Below are 14,849 nucleotides of genomic sequence, written 5' to 3'. Positions count from 1 at the left end.
TGATAATTATACACCCATGAAGTTTCATGTTAAAATCTTGTATAGTATCTGAGATATAGCCCTAGTTACATCATACAAAAACAACAAAGCGCAATAACTCTTATTTCAGAAAGCGACGGGTTATGGTTCTTGTGCATGGCACCTCTCCTCAGCTATATTTATACACCCATAAAGTTTCATGTTGAAAACTTATATTGAGTTTCTGAGATAAAGAACTGAAAAGTTTGTGAGTGACTGCACTGACAGACAGACCAACGGTACGTTTAAGTATATTTAGCGTACCCAGGGTACGTTAAAGTATACTTAAGAGTACACGGGGTACTTTAAAGCATTACCCGGGCCGAACCGACAATTACCAATCGAGCTTATTGACATATTAAATAAATGATGATAGTGGTAACTATGATTGTGTGAAATATAATACAATAGTTTTCCTGAATTGAGTGTACATGTGAATTAGCTAAAATAATGATAAAAACACCGATTGGGATTATACATTTCTGGAACTGAATTTGGTTCATAATCAGTTTTTAACTTTTTTAAGCTGAAATAATATATATATAATCTGAAAATATTTTCTTAAATAAATGTTATATCTTTGTATTAAAAAACTGCAACACTCATGACTGTAAATTAGGCATTACCATATTTCTTTACAACGTAATGCATGTACATCATCGATTTATATAACATTTAAAACGAAAATCGTTTTAAAATTCAAATGTTTGCATGGTGTTAGAACTACTGTTTTGATATCTTTGTTGTGAACAATGTGTTAAGGTTCAACGTCCGTAAAAAAGATGTCCGAAAATAACTGCAAGCTGTTAAAACGCGAAATTAAGTTGAATCAAAACAACAATGCGTTAAATATTGTTTTTCATCACTCTGACATTTTTCACGGCGACTGATCGGAGCAATATCACGGGAGTACTGTGAAAATCGTCAGATCTTACAATATTGACGCTACACCGGTCTATTTCGTTTCCGTAGAGATAGCTAATGTCGTCCGTTTGTAAGCTCAAATTTGATTGGCTGACGGGTTCAATGGCTTATTCTAAAAATAAATGCTGCTCGAGCAGCATATTGCTGCTCGAGCAGGAATTTTGCTGCTCGAGCAGCATTTAAATGCTGCTCGACCAGTAAATTGCTGCTCGAGCAGCAATATGCTGCTCGAGCAGTATTTAAATGCTGCTCGAGCAGCATTTTTTTCTGCTCGAGCAGAAGTTTAAGTTTCGACCCCTTTGGTGCGCCATAGTTTTCTGCCTCTTAAGCCGGTCCAGCCCTCTTGGTTTCAGTGACGCGGCAACGCCGGATGATCTAGCTGGCCAGGACGCCAATGTCATGCGCAGTGACTGTCATGTATTGTAATGTAAGGGACACAACTCGTATTGTCTTGTTAAAGCATGCAGTCATGAGTTACTTGTATTGAGATTTATATATATGTGAATCTATGAATAAAGCCAGTTGTGAGTTACCCACCGACGAGTTCAGAGTTATTACATGGTGTCAGAAATCTATTAAAAATCGGCGCAATCAGGCGATTGCATGACAATCGTACGTTGCAAATCTGTTGTTAAAGGTTCATTTTATACAACAGCGAAATGGCTTCGAAGGGAATCAGGCCATTACCGGAATTTAACCCGTCAGAAAGTGCATCAAGTTGGGAAGACTACAAACGGGACTTCATAATTCATTTGGACGCGCTAGGTCTGGACGACAAGCCTGGAAAAAGAAAGGTTGGTGTCCTACTTGCCAACATGGGGAGAGAGTGCGTAAAAATTTACGATTCGTTCGCGTGGGCGCCGGAAGTTGTTGCCAATCAGGATGCTGGAATCGCGGCAGTGCCAGCCGAGGATAAATACCATCTAGAAACAGTTTTCACAAAATTTGACAGACATTTCGGAGTGCATAATTACCGTAACATTAAAAGACATGGAATATTCATCCTTTTGTATCCCTTATTTTTGTTTTCTAATTTTGTTTGTTTGTGTAGACATCTTACTTCTTATAATAGAAACCAACTGGACACGTTTTCAAATAGAAACTAACTGGACAAGCACACATACATTATCATTTACATCACCCTTTTTTAAATGATCAAGCTATGTACTTTAAATGTAAAAGGGCTAAACAGCAAAGATAAACGCATAAAAATCTTCAAATGGTTAGACGAAAAAAAATATAATGTATGCTTATTACAAGAAAGTCACTTGACACACACTTTAGCGCAAACCTTAAAAAATGAATGGGGCGGGGATATCTACCTCAGTGGACAATGTACTAATAAACAAGGCATTGCCTTTCTGATAAAAAGTAACATAGGGATCACAGTTGATAACCTTAACGAAATAATAATTGGCAGACTAGCAAGTATAGATATCAAAATACATGAAACAGAACTTACATTAATCAACGTTTACGGTCCCAACATAGATGATTCCGCATTTTACGAAACATTACAATCCTTTATAATTAGTAACCAAGATAAAAATATTATAATCGGCGGTGATTTCAATACTGTCCTGAACCCATTATTAGATAAAAAGAATGGAAACATTTATACTCATCCTAAAAATAGAAACATTTTAAATAACATAATTGAAAACTACAATATGATAGATATCTGGCGTACAGTATACCCAAACGAAAGCAAATTCACCTGGCACTCAAACACAAAACCAACAATATTTTGTAGATTAGACTATTTTTTAATATCTGAATCTCTTTGCAACATTATTGACACATGTAACATAAAACCAGGATTTATGACTGACCACTCTATAGTTGAACTTAAACTGCACAATATACAACCTGAAAGAGGCCCAGGATACTTTAAAATTAACAACAGCATCTTATTGGATACACAATATCAAACACAAATAAAACAGGAAATATTAAATACAGTTCAAAATAATAAAGATGCAAACCCAAACACCTTATGGGAAGTAATTAAAGGAAATATACGTAACACAACAATTAGATACACATCATTTAAACGTAAAGAAACACACAAACTTGAAACTGAAACCATCAAAACCATTGAAACACTTGAAAAACAATTGCATCAAACAAACACAAAGGATACCACCGACATTGAAAATGAAATAACATTAAAAAAACAAATATTAGACGGAATTTATCATACACATCTCAATGGAATAATACTAAGAGCGCGTGCACAGCATGTTGAACACAATGAAAAAAATACAAAATACTTCGCAAACATTGAAAAACGTAGAAGTGAACAAAAAACTGTACACAAAATAGTAGTCAATGGCAAAGATATAACAAACATGACTCAAATACTAGAAGAACAACGTTTATTTTTCGAAACACTCTATAAACGAAAAAATGTTGAAAATAACACCCTTTTTAAAAATACACATCACGCTTTAAACCAAGAGGAAAAACAACTGTGCGACGGATTACTTAATGAATATGAATGTGGATTAGCCCTAAAAGATATGCAAAATAACAAAAGCCCAGGATCTGATGGCATCACAATCGAATTTTATAAAATATTCTGGAATGATATAAAAACACATCTAATTAATTCACTTAACTATTCATTTAACAACGAAAACTTAACTACGCTACAAAAACAAGGTATTATATCACTCATTCCAAAACCTGGAAAAAACTTAGAATCCTTATCAAACTGGCGCCCGATTAGTTTACTAAATAATGATTATAAAATTGCAACTAAAAGTATAGCAAACAGAATAAAAAAAATATTACCATCAATCATTTCAAAATCTCAATCTGGTTTCATAAAAGGACGTTACATTGGTGAAAACGTTCGTCTTATCCAAGAATGCATAAACTATTTTAACAATTCAAACAATCCTGGTCTTATATTCTTTGCAGATTTTGAAAAGGCATTCGATTCACTCGATCATTCATTTATGTTCTCTTGCTTAGAAAATATGAACTTTGGTGAAAGTCTCATTCAATGGGTTAAACTATTCTATACCGATATTAACAGTATAATCATTAACAATGGCTTCTTTTCAAATAGTTTTAACATCGAACGAGGGGTTCGACAAGGATGTCCACTCTCATCATCGCTATTCATTATTTGCATCGAGTATCTATCACATCACATCCAATCAAATAAACACATAAAAGGCATATCACTAGATCCTGATGAAGATATCAAACAGTCCCTATTTGCTGACGATGCAACTTATTTCTTAAACGACAATTACGATTCTTTCCATAACCTAATAGAGTCACTAACCATCTACGGAATGACATCGGGTCTTAAACTAAACAAAAGTAAATGTACTGTGCTACGAGTAGGTAAATTAAAACAAAGTAATGTCGTATATAAAAAAGAAATGAAATTTAATTGGACATCCGATGAAGCCACAACGTTAGGAATTACTTTCACAAATAATGAAAAGGATACAGTTCTTAAAAACATACTACCTAAATTACAGAATTTCAAAAACTGCTTAAAATCATGGCATCACCGTAAACTTACACTAATCGGAAAAAACACAGTATTGAAAACATTTGCACTTCCTAAACTAATTTATGTATTAACAGTTCTCCCAAACCCACCAAATGATGTTATTAACGATATAAAATCAGCAATATTTAATTTCATATGGGACGGTAAGCCTGATAAAATAAAACGAACTCAGTTAATTCAATCTGTAGAAAATGGAGGTATTCAATTAACGAACATTGACTCATTCTTGAATGCAATCAAATGCAGCTGGGTTAAAAGATACCTAGATAATACCAATACGAGTAATTGGAAATTATTCTACCAGAAAATCCTAAAACAATATGGTGACTCCTTACTCTTTGAATGTAACATCAGCAATACTATCTTACATGAAATTGCAAACAAAAACATATTTCTGTCTGATGTTCTATCAGCATGGAGTGATGTCACTCATAACCTAGAAACCAAAACCAGCAGTAAAACTATTTTATGGAACAATAAAGACATAACTTCAAACAATAAGACGTTTTTCTATAAAGATTGGTTTGAACGAAGCATTAAATATGTCGACCAATTATATGACGACAGAATCAAGGATTTCTACTCTTTTGATGATATATGCTACATATACGGAATACCTTCAAATAATTTTCTGAAGTACTACACACTAATCAAAAGCATACCCATGCATATTAAATCTGAAATCAATACAAATAATACACCATGTACTCAAACAACATTCGTAGAAAACATACTTGGAAGAAAAAACAAACCGAATAAAATATTTTACACACTGCAAATTAAAAAACCTACAGAAAACTCCTAAACCCAAAATAAATGGCAAGCCCTTTTCGGAGAACATGAACTTAATTGGAAACACATATTTACCATGCCATATAAAGCAACTATTGAAAGCACACTGAGAAATTTTCAATATAAATACATTCATAGAATAATAGCTACAAATAAATATCTCTTTAAATGTAAATTATCTAACTCAAATCTGTGTGACTTCTGCGGTGAAAACATCGAAACTATAGAACATCTTTTTTGGGAGTGCAAACACATCCAGCCTATTTGGAATCAATTAGTATCTTTTCTTGAACAACAGCAACTAAACGTTAAACTATCTTTCTTAAATGTAAGTTTCGGAATTTACTCATTGAAATCAATAGACTGTAATAATATTGTGAATTTTATTCTTATATTGATGAAATATTTTATCTTTAACATGAAGTACAAAAAACAAGTACCAAATTTTAATTGTTTTGTCAATAGTCTTAAACTAAAAATCCAGATTGAGAAAGAAATAGCCCTCAGTAATGACACATTACAAATCTTTGAACAAAAATGGAATCGGATTAAATTCTTATAATGTTTGTCCACTTATATACATTTCACTCTAATGTTAGTTTATATTTCTAAAATATTTTTGTATATAATTTTTTCCATCTTATAAGATCATTGTGAATATACAACAAAACACACAAGTCCAGTATGCTTTCTTCCGACTTTATACAACTCATCATTTTTCATAACTATTCTTCTGTTGTTTTTTTTTTCTCTTTAAAAAAAATATATATTAGCATATCTTGTATAACATGTCTAAACTTAATTGCTTTGTACAACCACTATGTTGTATGATAATATACATGTATACATTGTATGTATTATATTGAATAAAAAAAAAAACATTAAAAGACAAGAGTTCCTCAACACAAAGCGTGGTAACCTGTCAATAATGGATAACATTTCGGAATTAAAAAGAAAGGCCGAACACTGTCAATATGGGGAACAAAAAGAAGGGTTAATATGTGACATGATCATTAATGGCGTGAATGACACAAAGTGTAGTGAAAAGCTAATGGAGATACCGGTTACACAACTTACCATCGAACGTGTCGTGCAGGTTTGTAGGCAAATAGAATTGACCACGTCTCACATCAAATCACTGGGCGAAAGCCCTCACGTAAACATCGCTAGAACGCATCAAAACCCCCATAAGCAACAAAAATACTGTGCCAAGTGTTGCAGAAAACATGAAGTAAGGAAATGTTCCGCCTATCAAAAACAGTGTGACAATTGCGGTGAGCTTGGCCATTTCAAGGCATCCAAATTATGTCCTGCAGTCGGTGGGACATCGCATCAACAAAAGGGGATATCACACAGAGGGGCACGTGGCTATGGACGTAGACTGCGTCATCGCGGAAGTGATCGGGGAATCCGCCGTGGATATCGGGGCCGTGGAGGTCAACGACGTGTCAACTACACCGAAGCCCAGGAAGACCAGGTCGAGGAAATGTTTAACCAGTTTGAACATGCGGATGTGAACGACGTATTTATCGCAACATCGAGTGAAGATAATCATGAATGGTCCGCTAACTTGAAAATAGGGTGTAAAACGATAAAATTTGAAATCGACAGTGGCGCAATGTGCAGTGTCATGTCATATGGAACAGCGAAGCTATTTGAAAAGGTTGCACCAATCACAAGGAGTGATGTTATTATAAGCGGTGTCAATGGGCCAGCAGTGAAGGCGCTAGGAATGATTACATTGCTGTGCGAGCATAAAAATATCAAGCGTTCGGTTAATTTCCAGATTATGAACACTCCAAGAGGCATAAACTTGCTTGGAAGGAATGATTCAGTTGATTTTGGGCTGATCATGAGAATACACACCGCAAGACTTGAAACAGAATCTATCATTGAGAAATATAGTGACGTCCTTGGGGAAGAGATTGGGTGTATACCGGGCGAGTACGAGATTAAAATCGATAAGTCAATAGAACCAGTAGTTCATGCACCAAGACCGGTTCCAGTCGCGATTCGTGAACAATTGCAAGCTGAACTAAAACACTTAGAGAAATGCAACATTATTGCTAAAGTAACAGAACCTACGCAATGGGTCAGTAGTTTGGTGTGCGTAAGGAAGAAAAACGGAAGAGTGCGAATATGCATTGACCCCACAGATTTAAACCGCGCAATCCGAAGAGAACATTACCCAATGAACAGTTTTGATGATGTTGCCACAAGATTGAATGGGAGTAAATACTTTACAACGCTAGACGCGAATATGGGTTATTACCAAATAAAATTAACTGAAGAGAGCTCGAAGCTCACAGCGTTTAATACTCCGTTCGGCAGGTACCGATACCTGCGGATGCCGATGGGCGTGAAGTGTTCGAGTGAAGTGTTCCAACGGTCCATGGAACAGAACTTTGGTAACATTGACGGGGTAGAAATAATTGTTGACGACATTTTGATTCAACACTGGAAGAACATAACAGGCGCTTGGAAACGGTGCTTCAAAAGGCACGTTCAATTAATCTGAAGATGAATAAGAAAAAGTGTATGTTTGCCAAGCCGGAGGTGGACTATGTAGGTCACAAACTGACTGGAGACGGAATTAAACCGACAGATCAAAGAGTGAAGGCGATAGCAGACATGAGAGAGCCAGAAAGCTTCAGTGAGCTGGAAACCGTGTTAGGCATGCTATCGTATGTGTCTAAGTTCATCCCAAATCTCAGTGAGTTGAATGCACCACTGCGCGATATGAAAAGGCTAGAAACGTGGAGCTGGGGTGACGAAGCGAAGCGCGCGTTCAATAAAATAAAAGAAGCTCTTGTTTCAACAAAAGTACTTCAGTACTACGACTTGAAAAAACCTGTCACACTCACAGTAGACGCATCAATGAGAGGCCTGGGAGCCGCGATAATCCAACAAGACCGTGTTGTGGCATATGCGTCACGTGCGCTCACACCGACAGAGCAACGGTACGCTCAGATCGAAAAAGAAATGCTAGCCGTTGTATATGGCTGTGAAAAATTCCACAAACTGCTATATGGCCGAGATACTTTTCTAGTGGAATCTGATCACAAACCGTTGGAGTCGATTCTAAAGAAAGAAATACATAAAGCTCCGCTAAGGATTCAACGAATGATTTTGAAGCTTCAACCGTATGACTTCAACCTCGTGCACAAAAGCGGCAAGGACATGGGTCTAGCAGACTGCCTCAGCAGATTACCGTTAGAAAATCAAGATGAGAAAACTATCGATGAAGAGTTGATGGTTTTGAAGCTCGACACGTTGTCGTGTTCAAACCATGACAAAATTGCACGCGCAACACAAGCGGATGAACAATTCCAAGTACTGGCAAAGGTTATCATTCGAGGATGGCCAGAAACGAAGTGCGAAGTTCCAGTTGAAGCCGTTCCATTTTGGGATTACCGCGATGAAATATCAATTTACAATGGAGTTCTGTACCGAGGGGAACGCGTGTGTATCCCGAAAGAAATGAGAACAGAAACGTTGAAAGCGATACATAAGTCGCATTTAGGGGTAGTAAACTGTAAAAAGAGGGCGAGAGAGTTAGTATTTTGGCCCGGCATGAACAAACAAATTGAAGATCTTATTGGCAAGTGTAGTGCGTGTTTAATGCATCGCAAGATGAGCCAAAAGGAGCCAATGATTATCCAACCAGTACCTGAGCTACCCTGGAGCAAAGTTGGAATGGACTTATGCGAACTAGAGGGTAACAATTACCTAATCATTGTAGACTACTTCTCCAACTTCATTGAAGTAGCACCATTGCAAAGAGACACTCGAACGAGCACCATCTTAAAACACATCAAGCAAAACGTGGCTCGTTATGGAATCATGGACTCAATCATCTCGGACAACGGTCCACAGTTTACCAGTGCTGAATTCCGAGAATTCATCGAAAAATATGGCATCACCCATATTACGTCGTCGCCTTTGCACCAACAAACAAACGGCCTTGCTGAAAAGGCTGTACAAACCGTTAAAAATCTAATTAAAAAGTGTAGCGAAACAGGGGACGACATCTACTTAGCCCTGTTAGAACTAAGAAACACACCACGCGATAACATCGGATCACCGATGCAACGTTTGATGGGTCGACGCGCAAAAACACTAATACCTATGAAACAAACATTGCGACAACCAGAAGCAACCAATGAAAATGTCGCACTGAAGTTGTTAGAATTTCGTGAAAAGCAAAAATTCTACTACGACCAACACGCGAAGAGCAAGGACAATCTTCAGCCAGGGGACGCAGTAAGAATTAAAACCCCATCTGGTTGGAAACCGGCAGAGTATGTGAAACCGTCCGAATACCCACGATCACATATCGTTAAGGCAGGCGAATCGGGGCGCGAATATCGCCGAAACACGGACATGCTAATGAAAACAAAGGAAAGACCACACATTATCACCACAAACAATGACGTGTACATACCGGCACCCACAGCGCCAACAGAGACGGTAGCAGAACAACAATCAACAACTCCAAATCACGAAAACAGTGCTAGTGCGAGATCGAGCGAAACTCGAGACAAACCGGGGAAAGAGAGTGTACAAGACACTGTTAGAAAGAAAACGAGGTCAGGAAGAGAAGTTCACAAACCGATACGGTTAAATGACTATGTGTAAGATGTGAAGTGCAAAACATGTGTCATATGACTGCCTTATTGTAGTGCAAAATAAACTTATTAATAAACTGCTTAATAACTATCATTCGGTAATATTGGTATTTGTATAAGTAAGATGTATTGTGGTGGTAAATGCATAATGTTCTTGAAACTGCACTATCATAACGAGTAAGGAACAGTTTGTACATATTTATTTTTATCATATCAAACTCTTGGTTAAGGTTTAAAGATTCAGTGCCTTCAGCGCTTTGATTTTTCTTCTAACAACAAAATGTTCATGAAATTTTCTTCTCACAAAAATCCAATATTAATTATTTTTGGGTGTATCTACTTTCTAGCTTGTTTTCGGTGTTATAACAGTCTGTTATCATTTCCTAGCTGAAACCCGACATTTACTGTATCTGGCATTTGTCATTTTGTCCTGAACAAGCTTGAATCCGAGATAACAGAGACAATTTTTTGGAAAGTTAGCAAACATGTATTTTAGTGAATAATTTTGTCTTACATGTTGTTTTATTGTTAATTTGATTTTATGAAGTTCAATTGCATATTTAATTTATAAGAAGTTCTTCATTACTTAGAGTGCATTTTATTCATATAGAATATTCTATTTTCAATAACAATTTAACACTCAGAGGTTTAAAAGAAATTCCCACTATGGTTTTATAAAAAGAACAGTTTATAATGTGTTACTACAGGTTATGTTATTTGCTTTTTTTCATAAACCTCTTCGCATATGTAACGATAGAGTAGTTGGTGTATCATGTGTTTATATTTTTTTTAAAAGAAAGAAAAGGGGATGTCATGTATTGTAATGTAAGGGACACAACTCGTATTGTCTTGTCAAAGCATGCAGTCATGAGTTACTTGTATTGAGATTTATATATATGTGAATCTATGAATAAAGCCAGTTGTGAGTTACCCACCGACGAGTTCAGAGTTATTACAGTGACAACATCGACCGGATCGCTCCAAGTCTGCACATTCGCAGTGACGACATCGACCGGATCGCCCCAAGTCTGCACATGCACAGTGACAACATCGACAGGATCGCCCCAAGTCTGCACATGCGCAGTGACAACATCGACCGGATCGCCCCGAGTCTGCACATGCGCAGTGACACACCACCTAGTCGTCCGAACGCCGCAGTTTTCAGTTTCCGGAACAACGCAAACGTGTCCCACTCGAAGGTAAAAAATAATTAAGACTCCACTTACACGACCGCATCTTTTTAACATTATATGTCCAGTTTTTGATAATGTTCTCAAACAACGTAACTTATTTACTCCTGTAATGTTGGTAAAAAAAAAGAATTTAAGTTGTATCTACCACCTACTGATGATACTTTAAGTGATGCTCGATTGGTCAATTTAGACTGCAACCGAGTATTATTCCCGCCATAAATCCGACGTCGTAAAACGCGCTACGGAATACTAAACAAAATTATCTTTGAAGAAAAACTCAACATGCCTTTGAGGCAGGAGTATCGATAATATAGTGGCTATTTTTCAGAATATTGACATAAATATGAACATTATTAATATTAAAAAAATAGCCGACAACGATCAATTTAGCGTTAGAATTCCCGTGTGCGAGTTACTATATTCACCGTATCCGGGGTTCATTTAAGTATACTTAAGCGTACATGGGGTACAGTTAAGTAGTACCCGAGTCGCCAATGACCAATCGAGCATAAGTGACACAAATCATACAATGTATTAAAATTGCAAAGACGCACCTTGATTTAATTATATCCTTCATAACGAGTAAATAATAATTGTATAATTGAAAACTACATATGTACTAGCCACGGATCGTATATTGACAGGAGTTGAATCGAGTATTTGACCCTTACTGTAGTAAATTAAATTGTATGCAAAAACTAACCATCCGATTTTATTGGTTTAAACATTATCTTGTTGCTTATTAATTCCTCTTTCAAAAATATAACTTTTAGTATATTTCCGATGTTATTAATGGATTTATAGCGCGTTAAACACAAAAAATAAACATTTTATGTTTTACCCCCGTGCGTTTAACCGTGTCGTAACTTAGTCACGTGACTGGAAGCTATCAATTTACGCACATCGAAGCGCCGTGGTTATACATTTGGATGTACCCATATATCATTAGAAAGCCTACGGTTTGTAGCTTTCAGATATATAAATATATATATATACATAAAGTTTTTTTTTCTGATTTGGACAGCGAGTTATAACTTTAACTTTTGCAAATATCATACTGTGTTAGAATCTAGATTACGGTTAACATGTCGTACTTTATACCGATTTAAAGCGTTTATAATTGGAGTTCGGTTTTTAAAACTACATCTTGCTTAGAAGAATAGAATTATGTATATGATAGAAAAAAGGGTTTAAAAATGAAAGCAAATAAGGAATGAAGGCGTACGAAAGTAGCGCGCGATCCTAACGCTCCGAACGTTTGGAGTTTTATAATCTAGGTTGACATGTTCTTACTTTATACCGATTTGTAGCGTTTTTATGTGGAGTTCAGTTTTAAAAATTTCATCTTGCGTTAGAGAATAAAATTCTGTATACGATAGAAATAACTGCAATAACCACTGTTGCTGCTGCTAGTATTACTTCTAATTATAATTATGAGGAAAATTAAATAAAGAATGCTTCTACTACAACAACCAGTATATCCAGTAATACTACTATTACTGCGTCTACCGCTATTGCTGCTGTTACTGCTTTGACAACTACCCCTACTACAACCAATACTTATAAAATCACGAACAGGTGCAGTACCTAATACAGACTCAACTCCATGTTCCGGTGCGAAGTATCCAGTTTGATCCCCTCGATATCCGGTCATCGCGACCAGGTGTCGAATCCCGCTGGGTCGTCAAATTTTGTACTACAGCGGATGTGGCAAAACCTAAACATGTCGGGACTTCTGGTGGACACGGACCGGCTGGTGTTTGACCAGCACGATGACGTCACTAGGCGCAAAACCGCGGCCTATAGAAACTACACGGAGGTTGTTAACGCCCATGCCGTGATAGTGACGTCTGCCGATAACGCAGTGCGCGGGAAACTTAAACACGCAGTTTCCAGCGGTCGATGTCACTCAAGACATTAAAGATATTATGAAGATAACTAAATGCAAGTGACTTTTTGAAACTATGTGACTATGTCGTTATGTTAATTAAGGTTGTTTGGGATATGTACACTAGCATGTACCGACAGTGACTCGATTACTACACATTCAAGTGGAATACTTACATAAACGCCATTTAATTTCAAACATCCACAATACGCTTCCCTTTTGTTGTCGAAGTTTTTCTTTGTTTTGAATACTTAGTAATAGAATACATGTATTGATAATACTTACTTTTAACATATTGAATCATTTCCCACTTCAAACACAAATTTATATCATGTATACATAAAACATATTTAGAACAAATATTTATCAGCTTTGTTGTCAAGACATTTAAGTTTAAAGCCCTCCCCGTCAGACAAATTGTGTGGACAAATTTGTGGACGGACCTACGAACTGACAGACAGACATGATGATGGACAGAGGGTTAGCCTACGGCCACCTATATCAGAACACATCTCTGAACACACAGTCGTGTGTTGTTTTTTTGGATCCCTACAAACAAAACAATTTATTTGATTTTGTAACAATATATACAATGAACAAATATGACATGACACACATATAATAGTTATACTATAAAAACAGCATATTAAGTATATCTGCAAAACGAGATTTTGGTACCAAATATATATTTATAACTTATTATGTACCATAATATCTTTCCCTATACCAATTTTGTTTACACCCTATACAAAAAACAATATGTGATTTAAGAGTCCAGCTCTATACCATAAGCCATACATACCAATGTTTTTACACCCTATACAAATAACAATATATGATTTAAGAGCCCAGCTCTATACCATAAGCCATACATACCAATGTTTTAACACCCTATACAAATAACAATATATGATTTAAGAGCCCAGCTCTGGAATAACGGGTCTAAATGCATGTGTGAAAAGTGTCGTCCCAGATGAGCCTGGACAGTATGCATGTGTGAAAAGTGTCGTCCCAGATTAGCCTGGGCAGTATGCATGTGTGAAAAGTGTCGTCCCAGATGAGCCTGGGCAGTATGCACCCGCTTGTCAGGGATGACTCTTTCCACTTCAATTGTATCAAAAATTAACCCGGAAAGTATCACCCCTGATAAGCCAATGCAGACTGCACAGGCTAATCTGGCACTACACTTCACGCACATACACAAATCCCAGTTTTCCCCAGAGCCAGGCTCAAATAAACAATTCAAACTTATCCCTCAACATTGTTTCATTCATAAAATCTTACATTTAAACAAACACAAATAATACCAGACATACTGATAAGGAAAGAACACTAGCTGTGGTTATTTGATACAAGTAAAATTCTTTGGTTGCTCACTTGTAAAGATTCCCACATAAAAGGCAAAAGATACAAAACACTTGTAGATGGCGAGTTATGCAATTCATCATGAAAGTAAGTTACAGCGGTAAAGAATCCCCCGAGAAAGGCAATAGATACAAAACACTTGTTGGAAATTGTGACTTATGCAATTCATGATGAAAGTAAGTTAGCCCATATACTTTAACGGAATGGAGATAGTGGGCATTATACACATATTGATACAGGAAAGTTGATTTTTTTACCTATTTAAAAAAGAGCTAGATTGCTAAATATGTGATTTTATCAATTGACTTAAAATAACACACCAAGCAATAATCTATAGAAAAATATATCGATGAAAATAATCCTTATAAAACACAGGGCTAGAATGATTTGTATTTTGTAAAAAAAAACTACTGAATAGTGGCAAGGTTTAGTATTTGTTAATATATACTATTATCACGCCTAACAAAATCGTTGTTAAAGCACAAACAATGTATATGTGTGTTTCA

At 36.3% G+C, this 14,849-nt stretch overlaps 1 protein-coding gene and 1 long non-coding RNA gene across 5 annotated transcripts in view; both read left to right on the top strand.

The window, feature by feature from the left end:
• Positions 1-1,353, top strand: part of LOC127874888 (uncharacterized) — a 32,270-nt gene extending 30,917 nt beyond the window's left edge. For all 4 annotated transcript variants that reach the window (XR_008047158.1, XR_008047149.1, XR_008047148.1 and 1 more), the window contains one exon: positions 1,296-1,353. Coding sequence is in view for 1 of the 4 variants with exons in the window: in XM_052419558.1 (XP_052275518.1) it covers positions 1,296-1,321 (26 nt within the window). In the remaining 3 variants the exon portion in view is untranslated. The remainder of the gene's footprint in view (positions 1-1,295) is intronic.
• Positions 1,354-10,858: 9,505 nt separating this feature from the next.
• On the top strand, positions 10,859-13,258 carry LOC127874941 (uncharacterized). Its single transcript, XR_008047191.1, has 2 exons — positions 10,859-11,096; positions 12,669-13,258. It is a non-coding gene; the product is annotated as an uncharacterized LOC127874941 (long non-coding RNA).
• Positions 13,259-14,849: the final 1,591 nt, after the last annotated feature.

The sequence above is a fragment of the Dreissena polymorpha genome, chromosome 1, assembly GCF_020536995.1.
Source record: "Dreissena polymorpha isolate Duluth1 chromosome 1, UMN_Dpol_1.0, whole genome shotgun sequence".
Classification (NCBI taxonomy): domain Eukaryota; kingdom Metazoa; phylum Mollusca; class Bivalvia; order Myida; family Dreissenidae; genus Dreissena; species Dreissena polymorpha.
The sequence above is the reverse complement of the archived record's forward strand: the minus strand, read 5'-3'. Positions and strand labels throughout refer to the sequence as shown.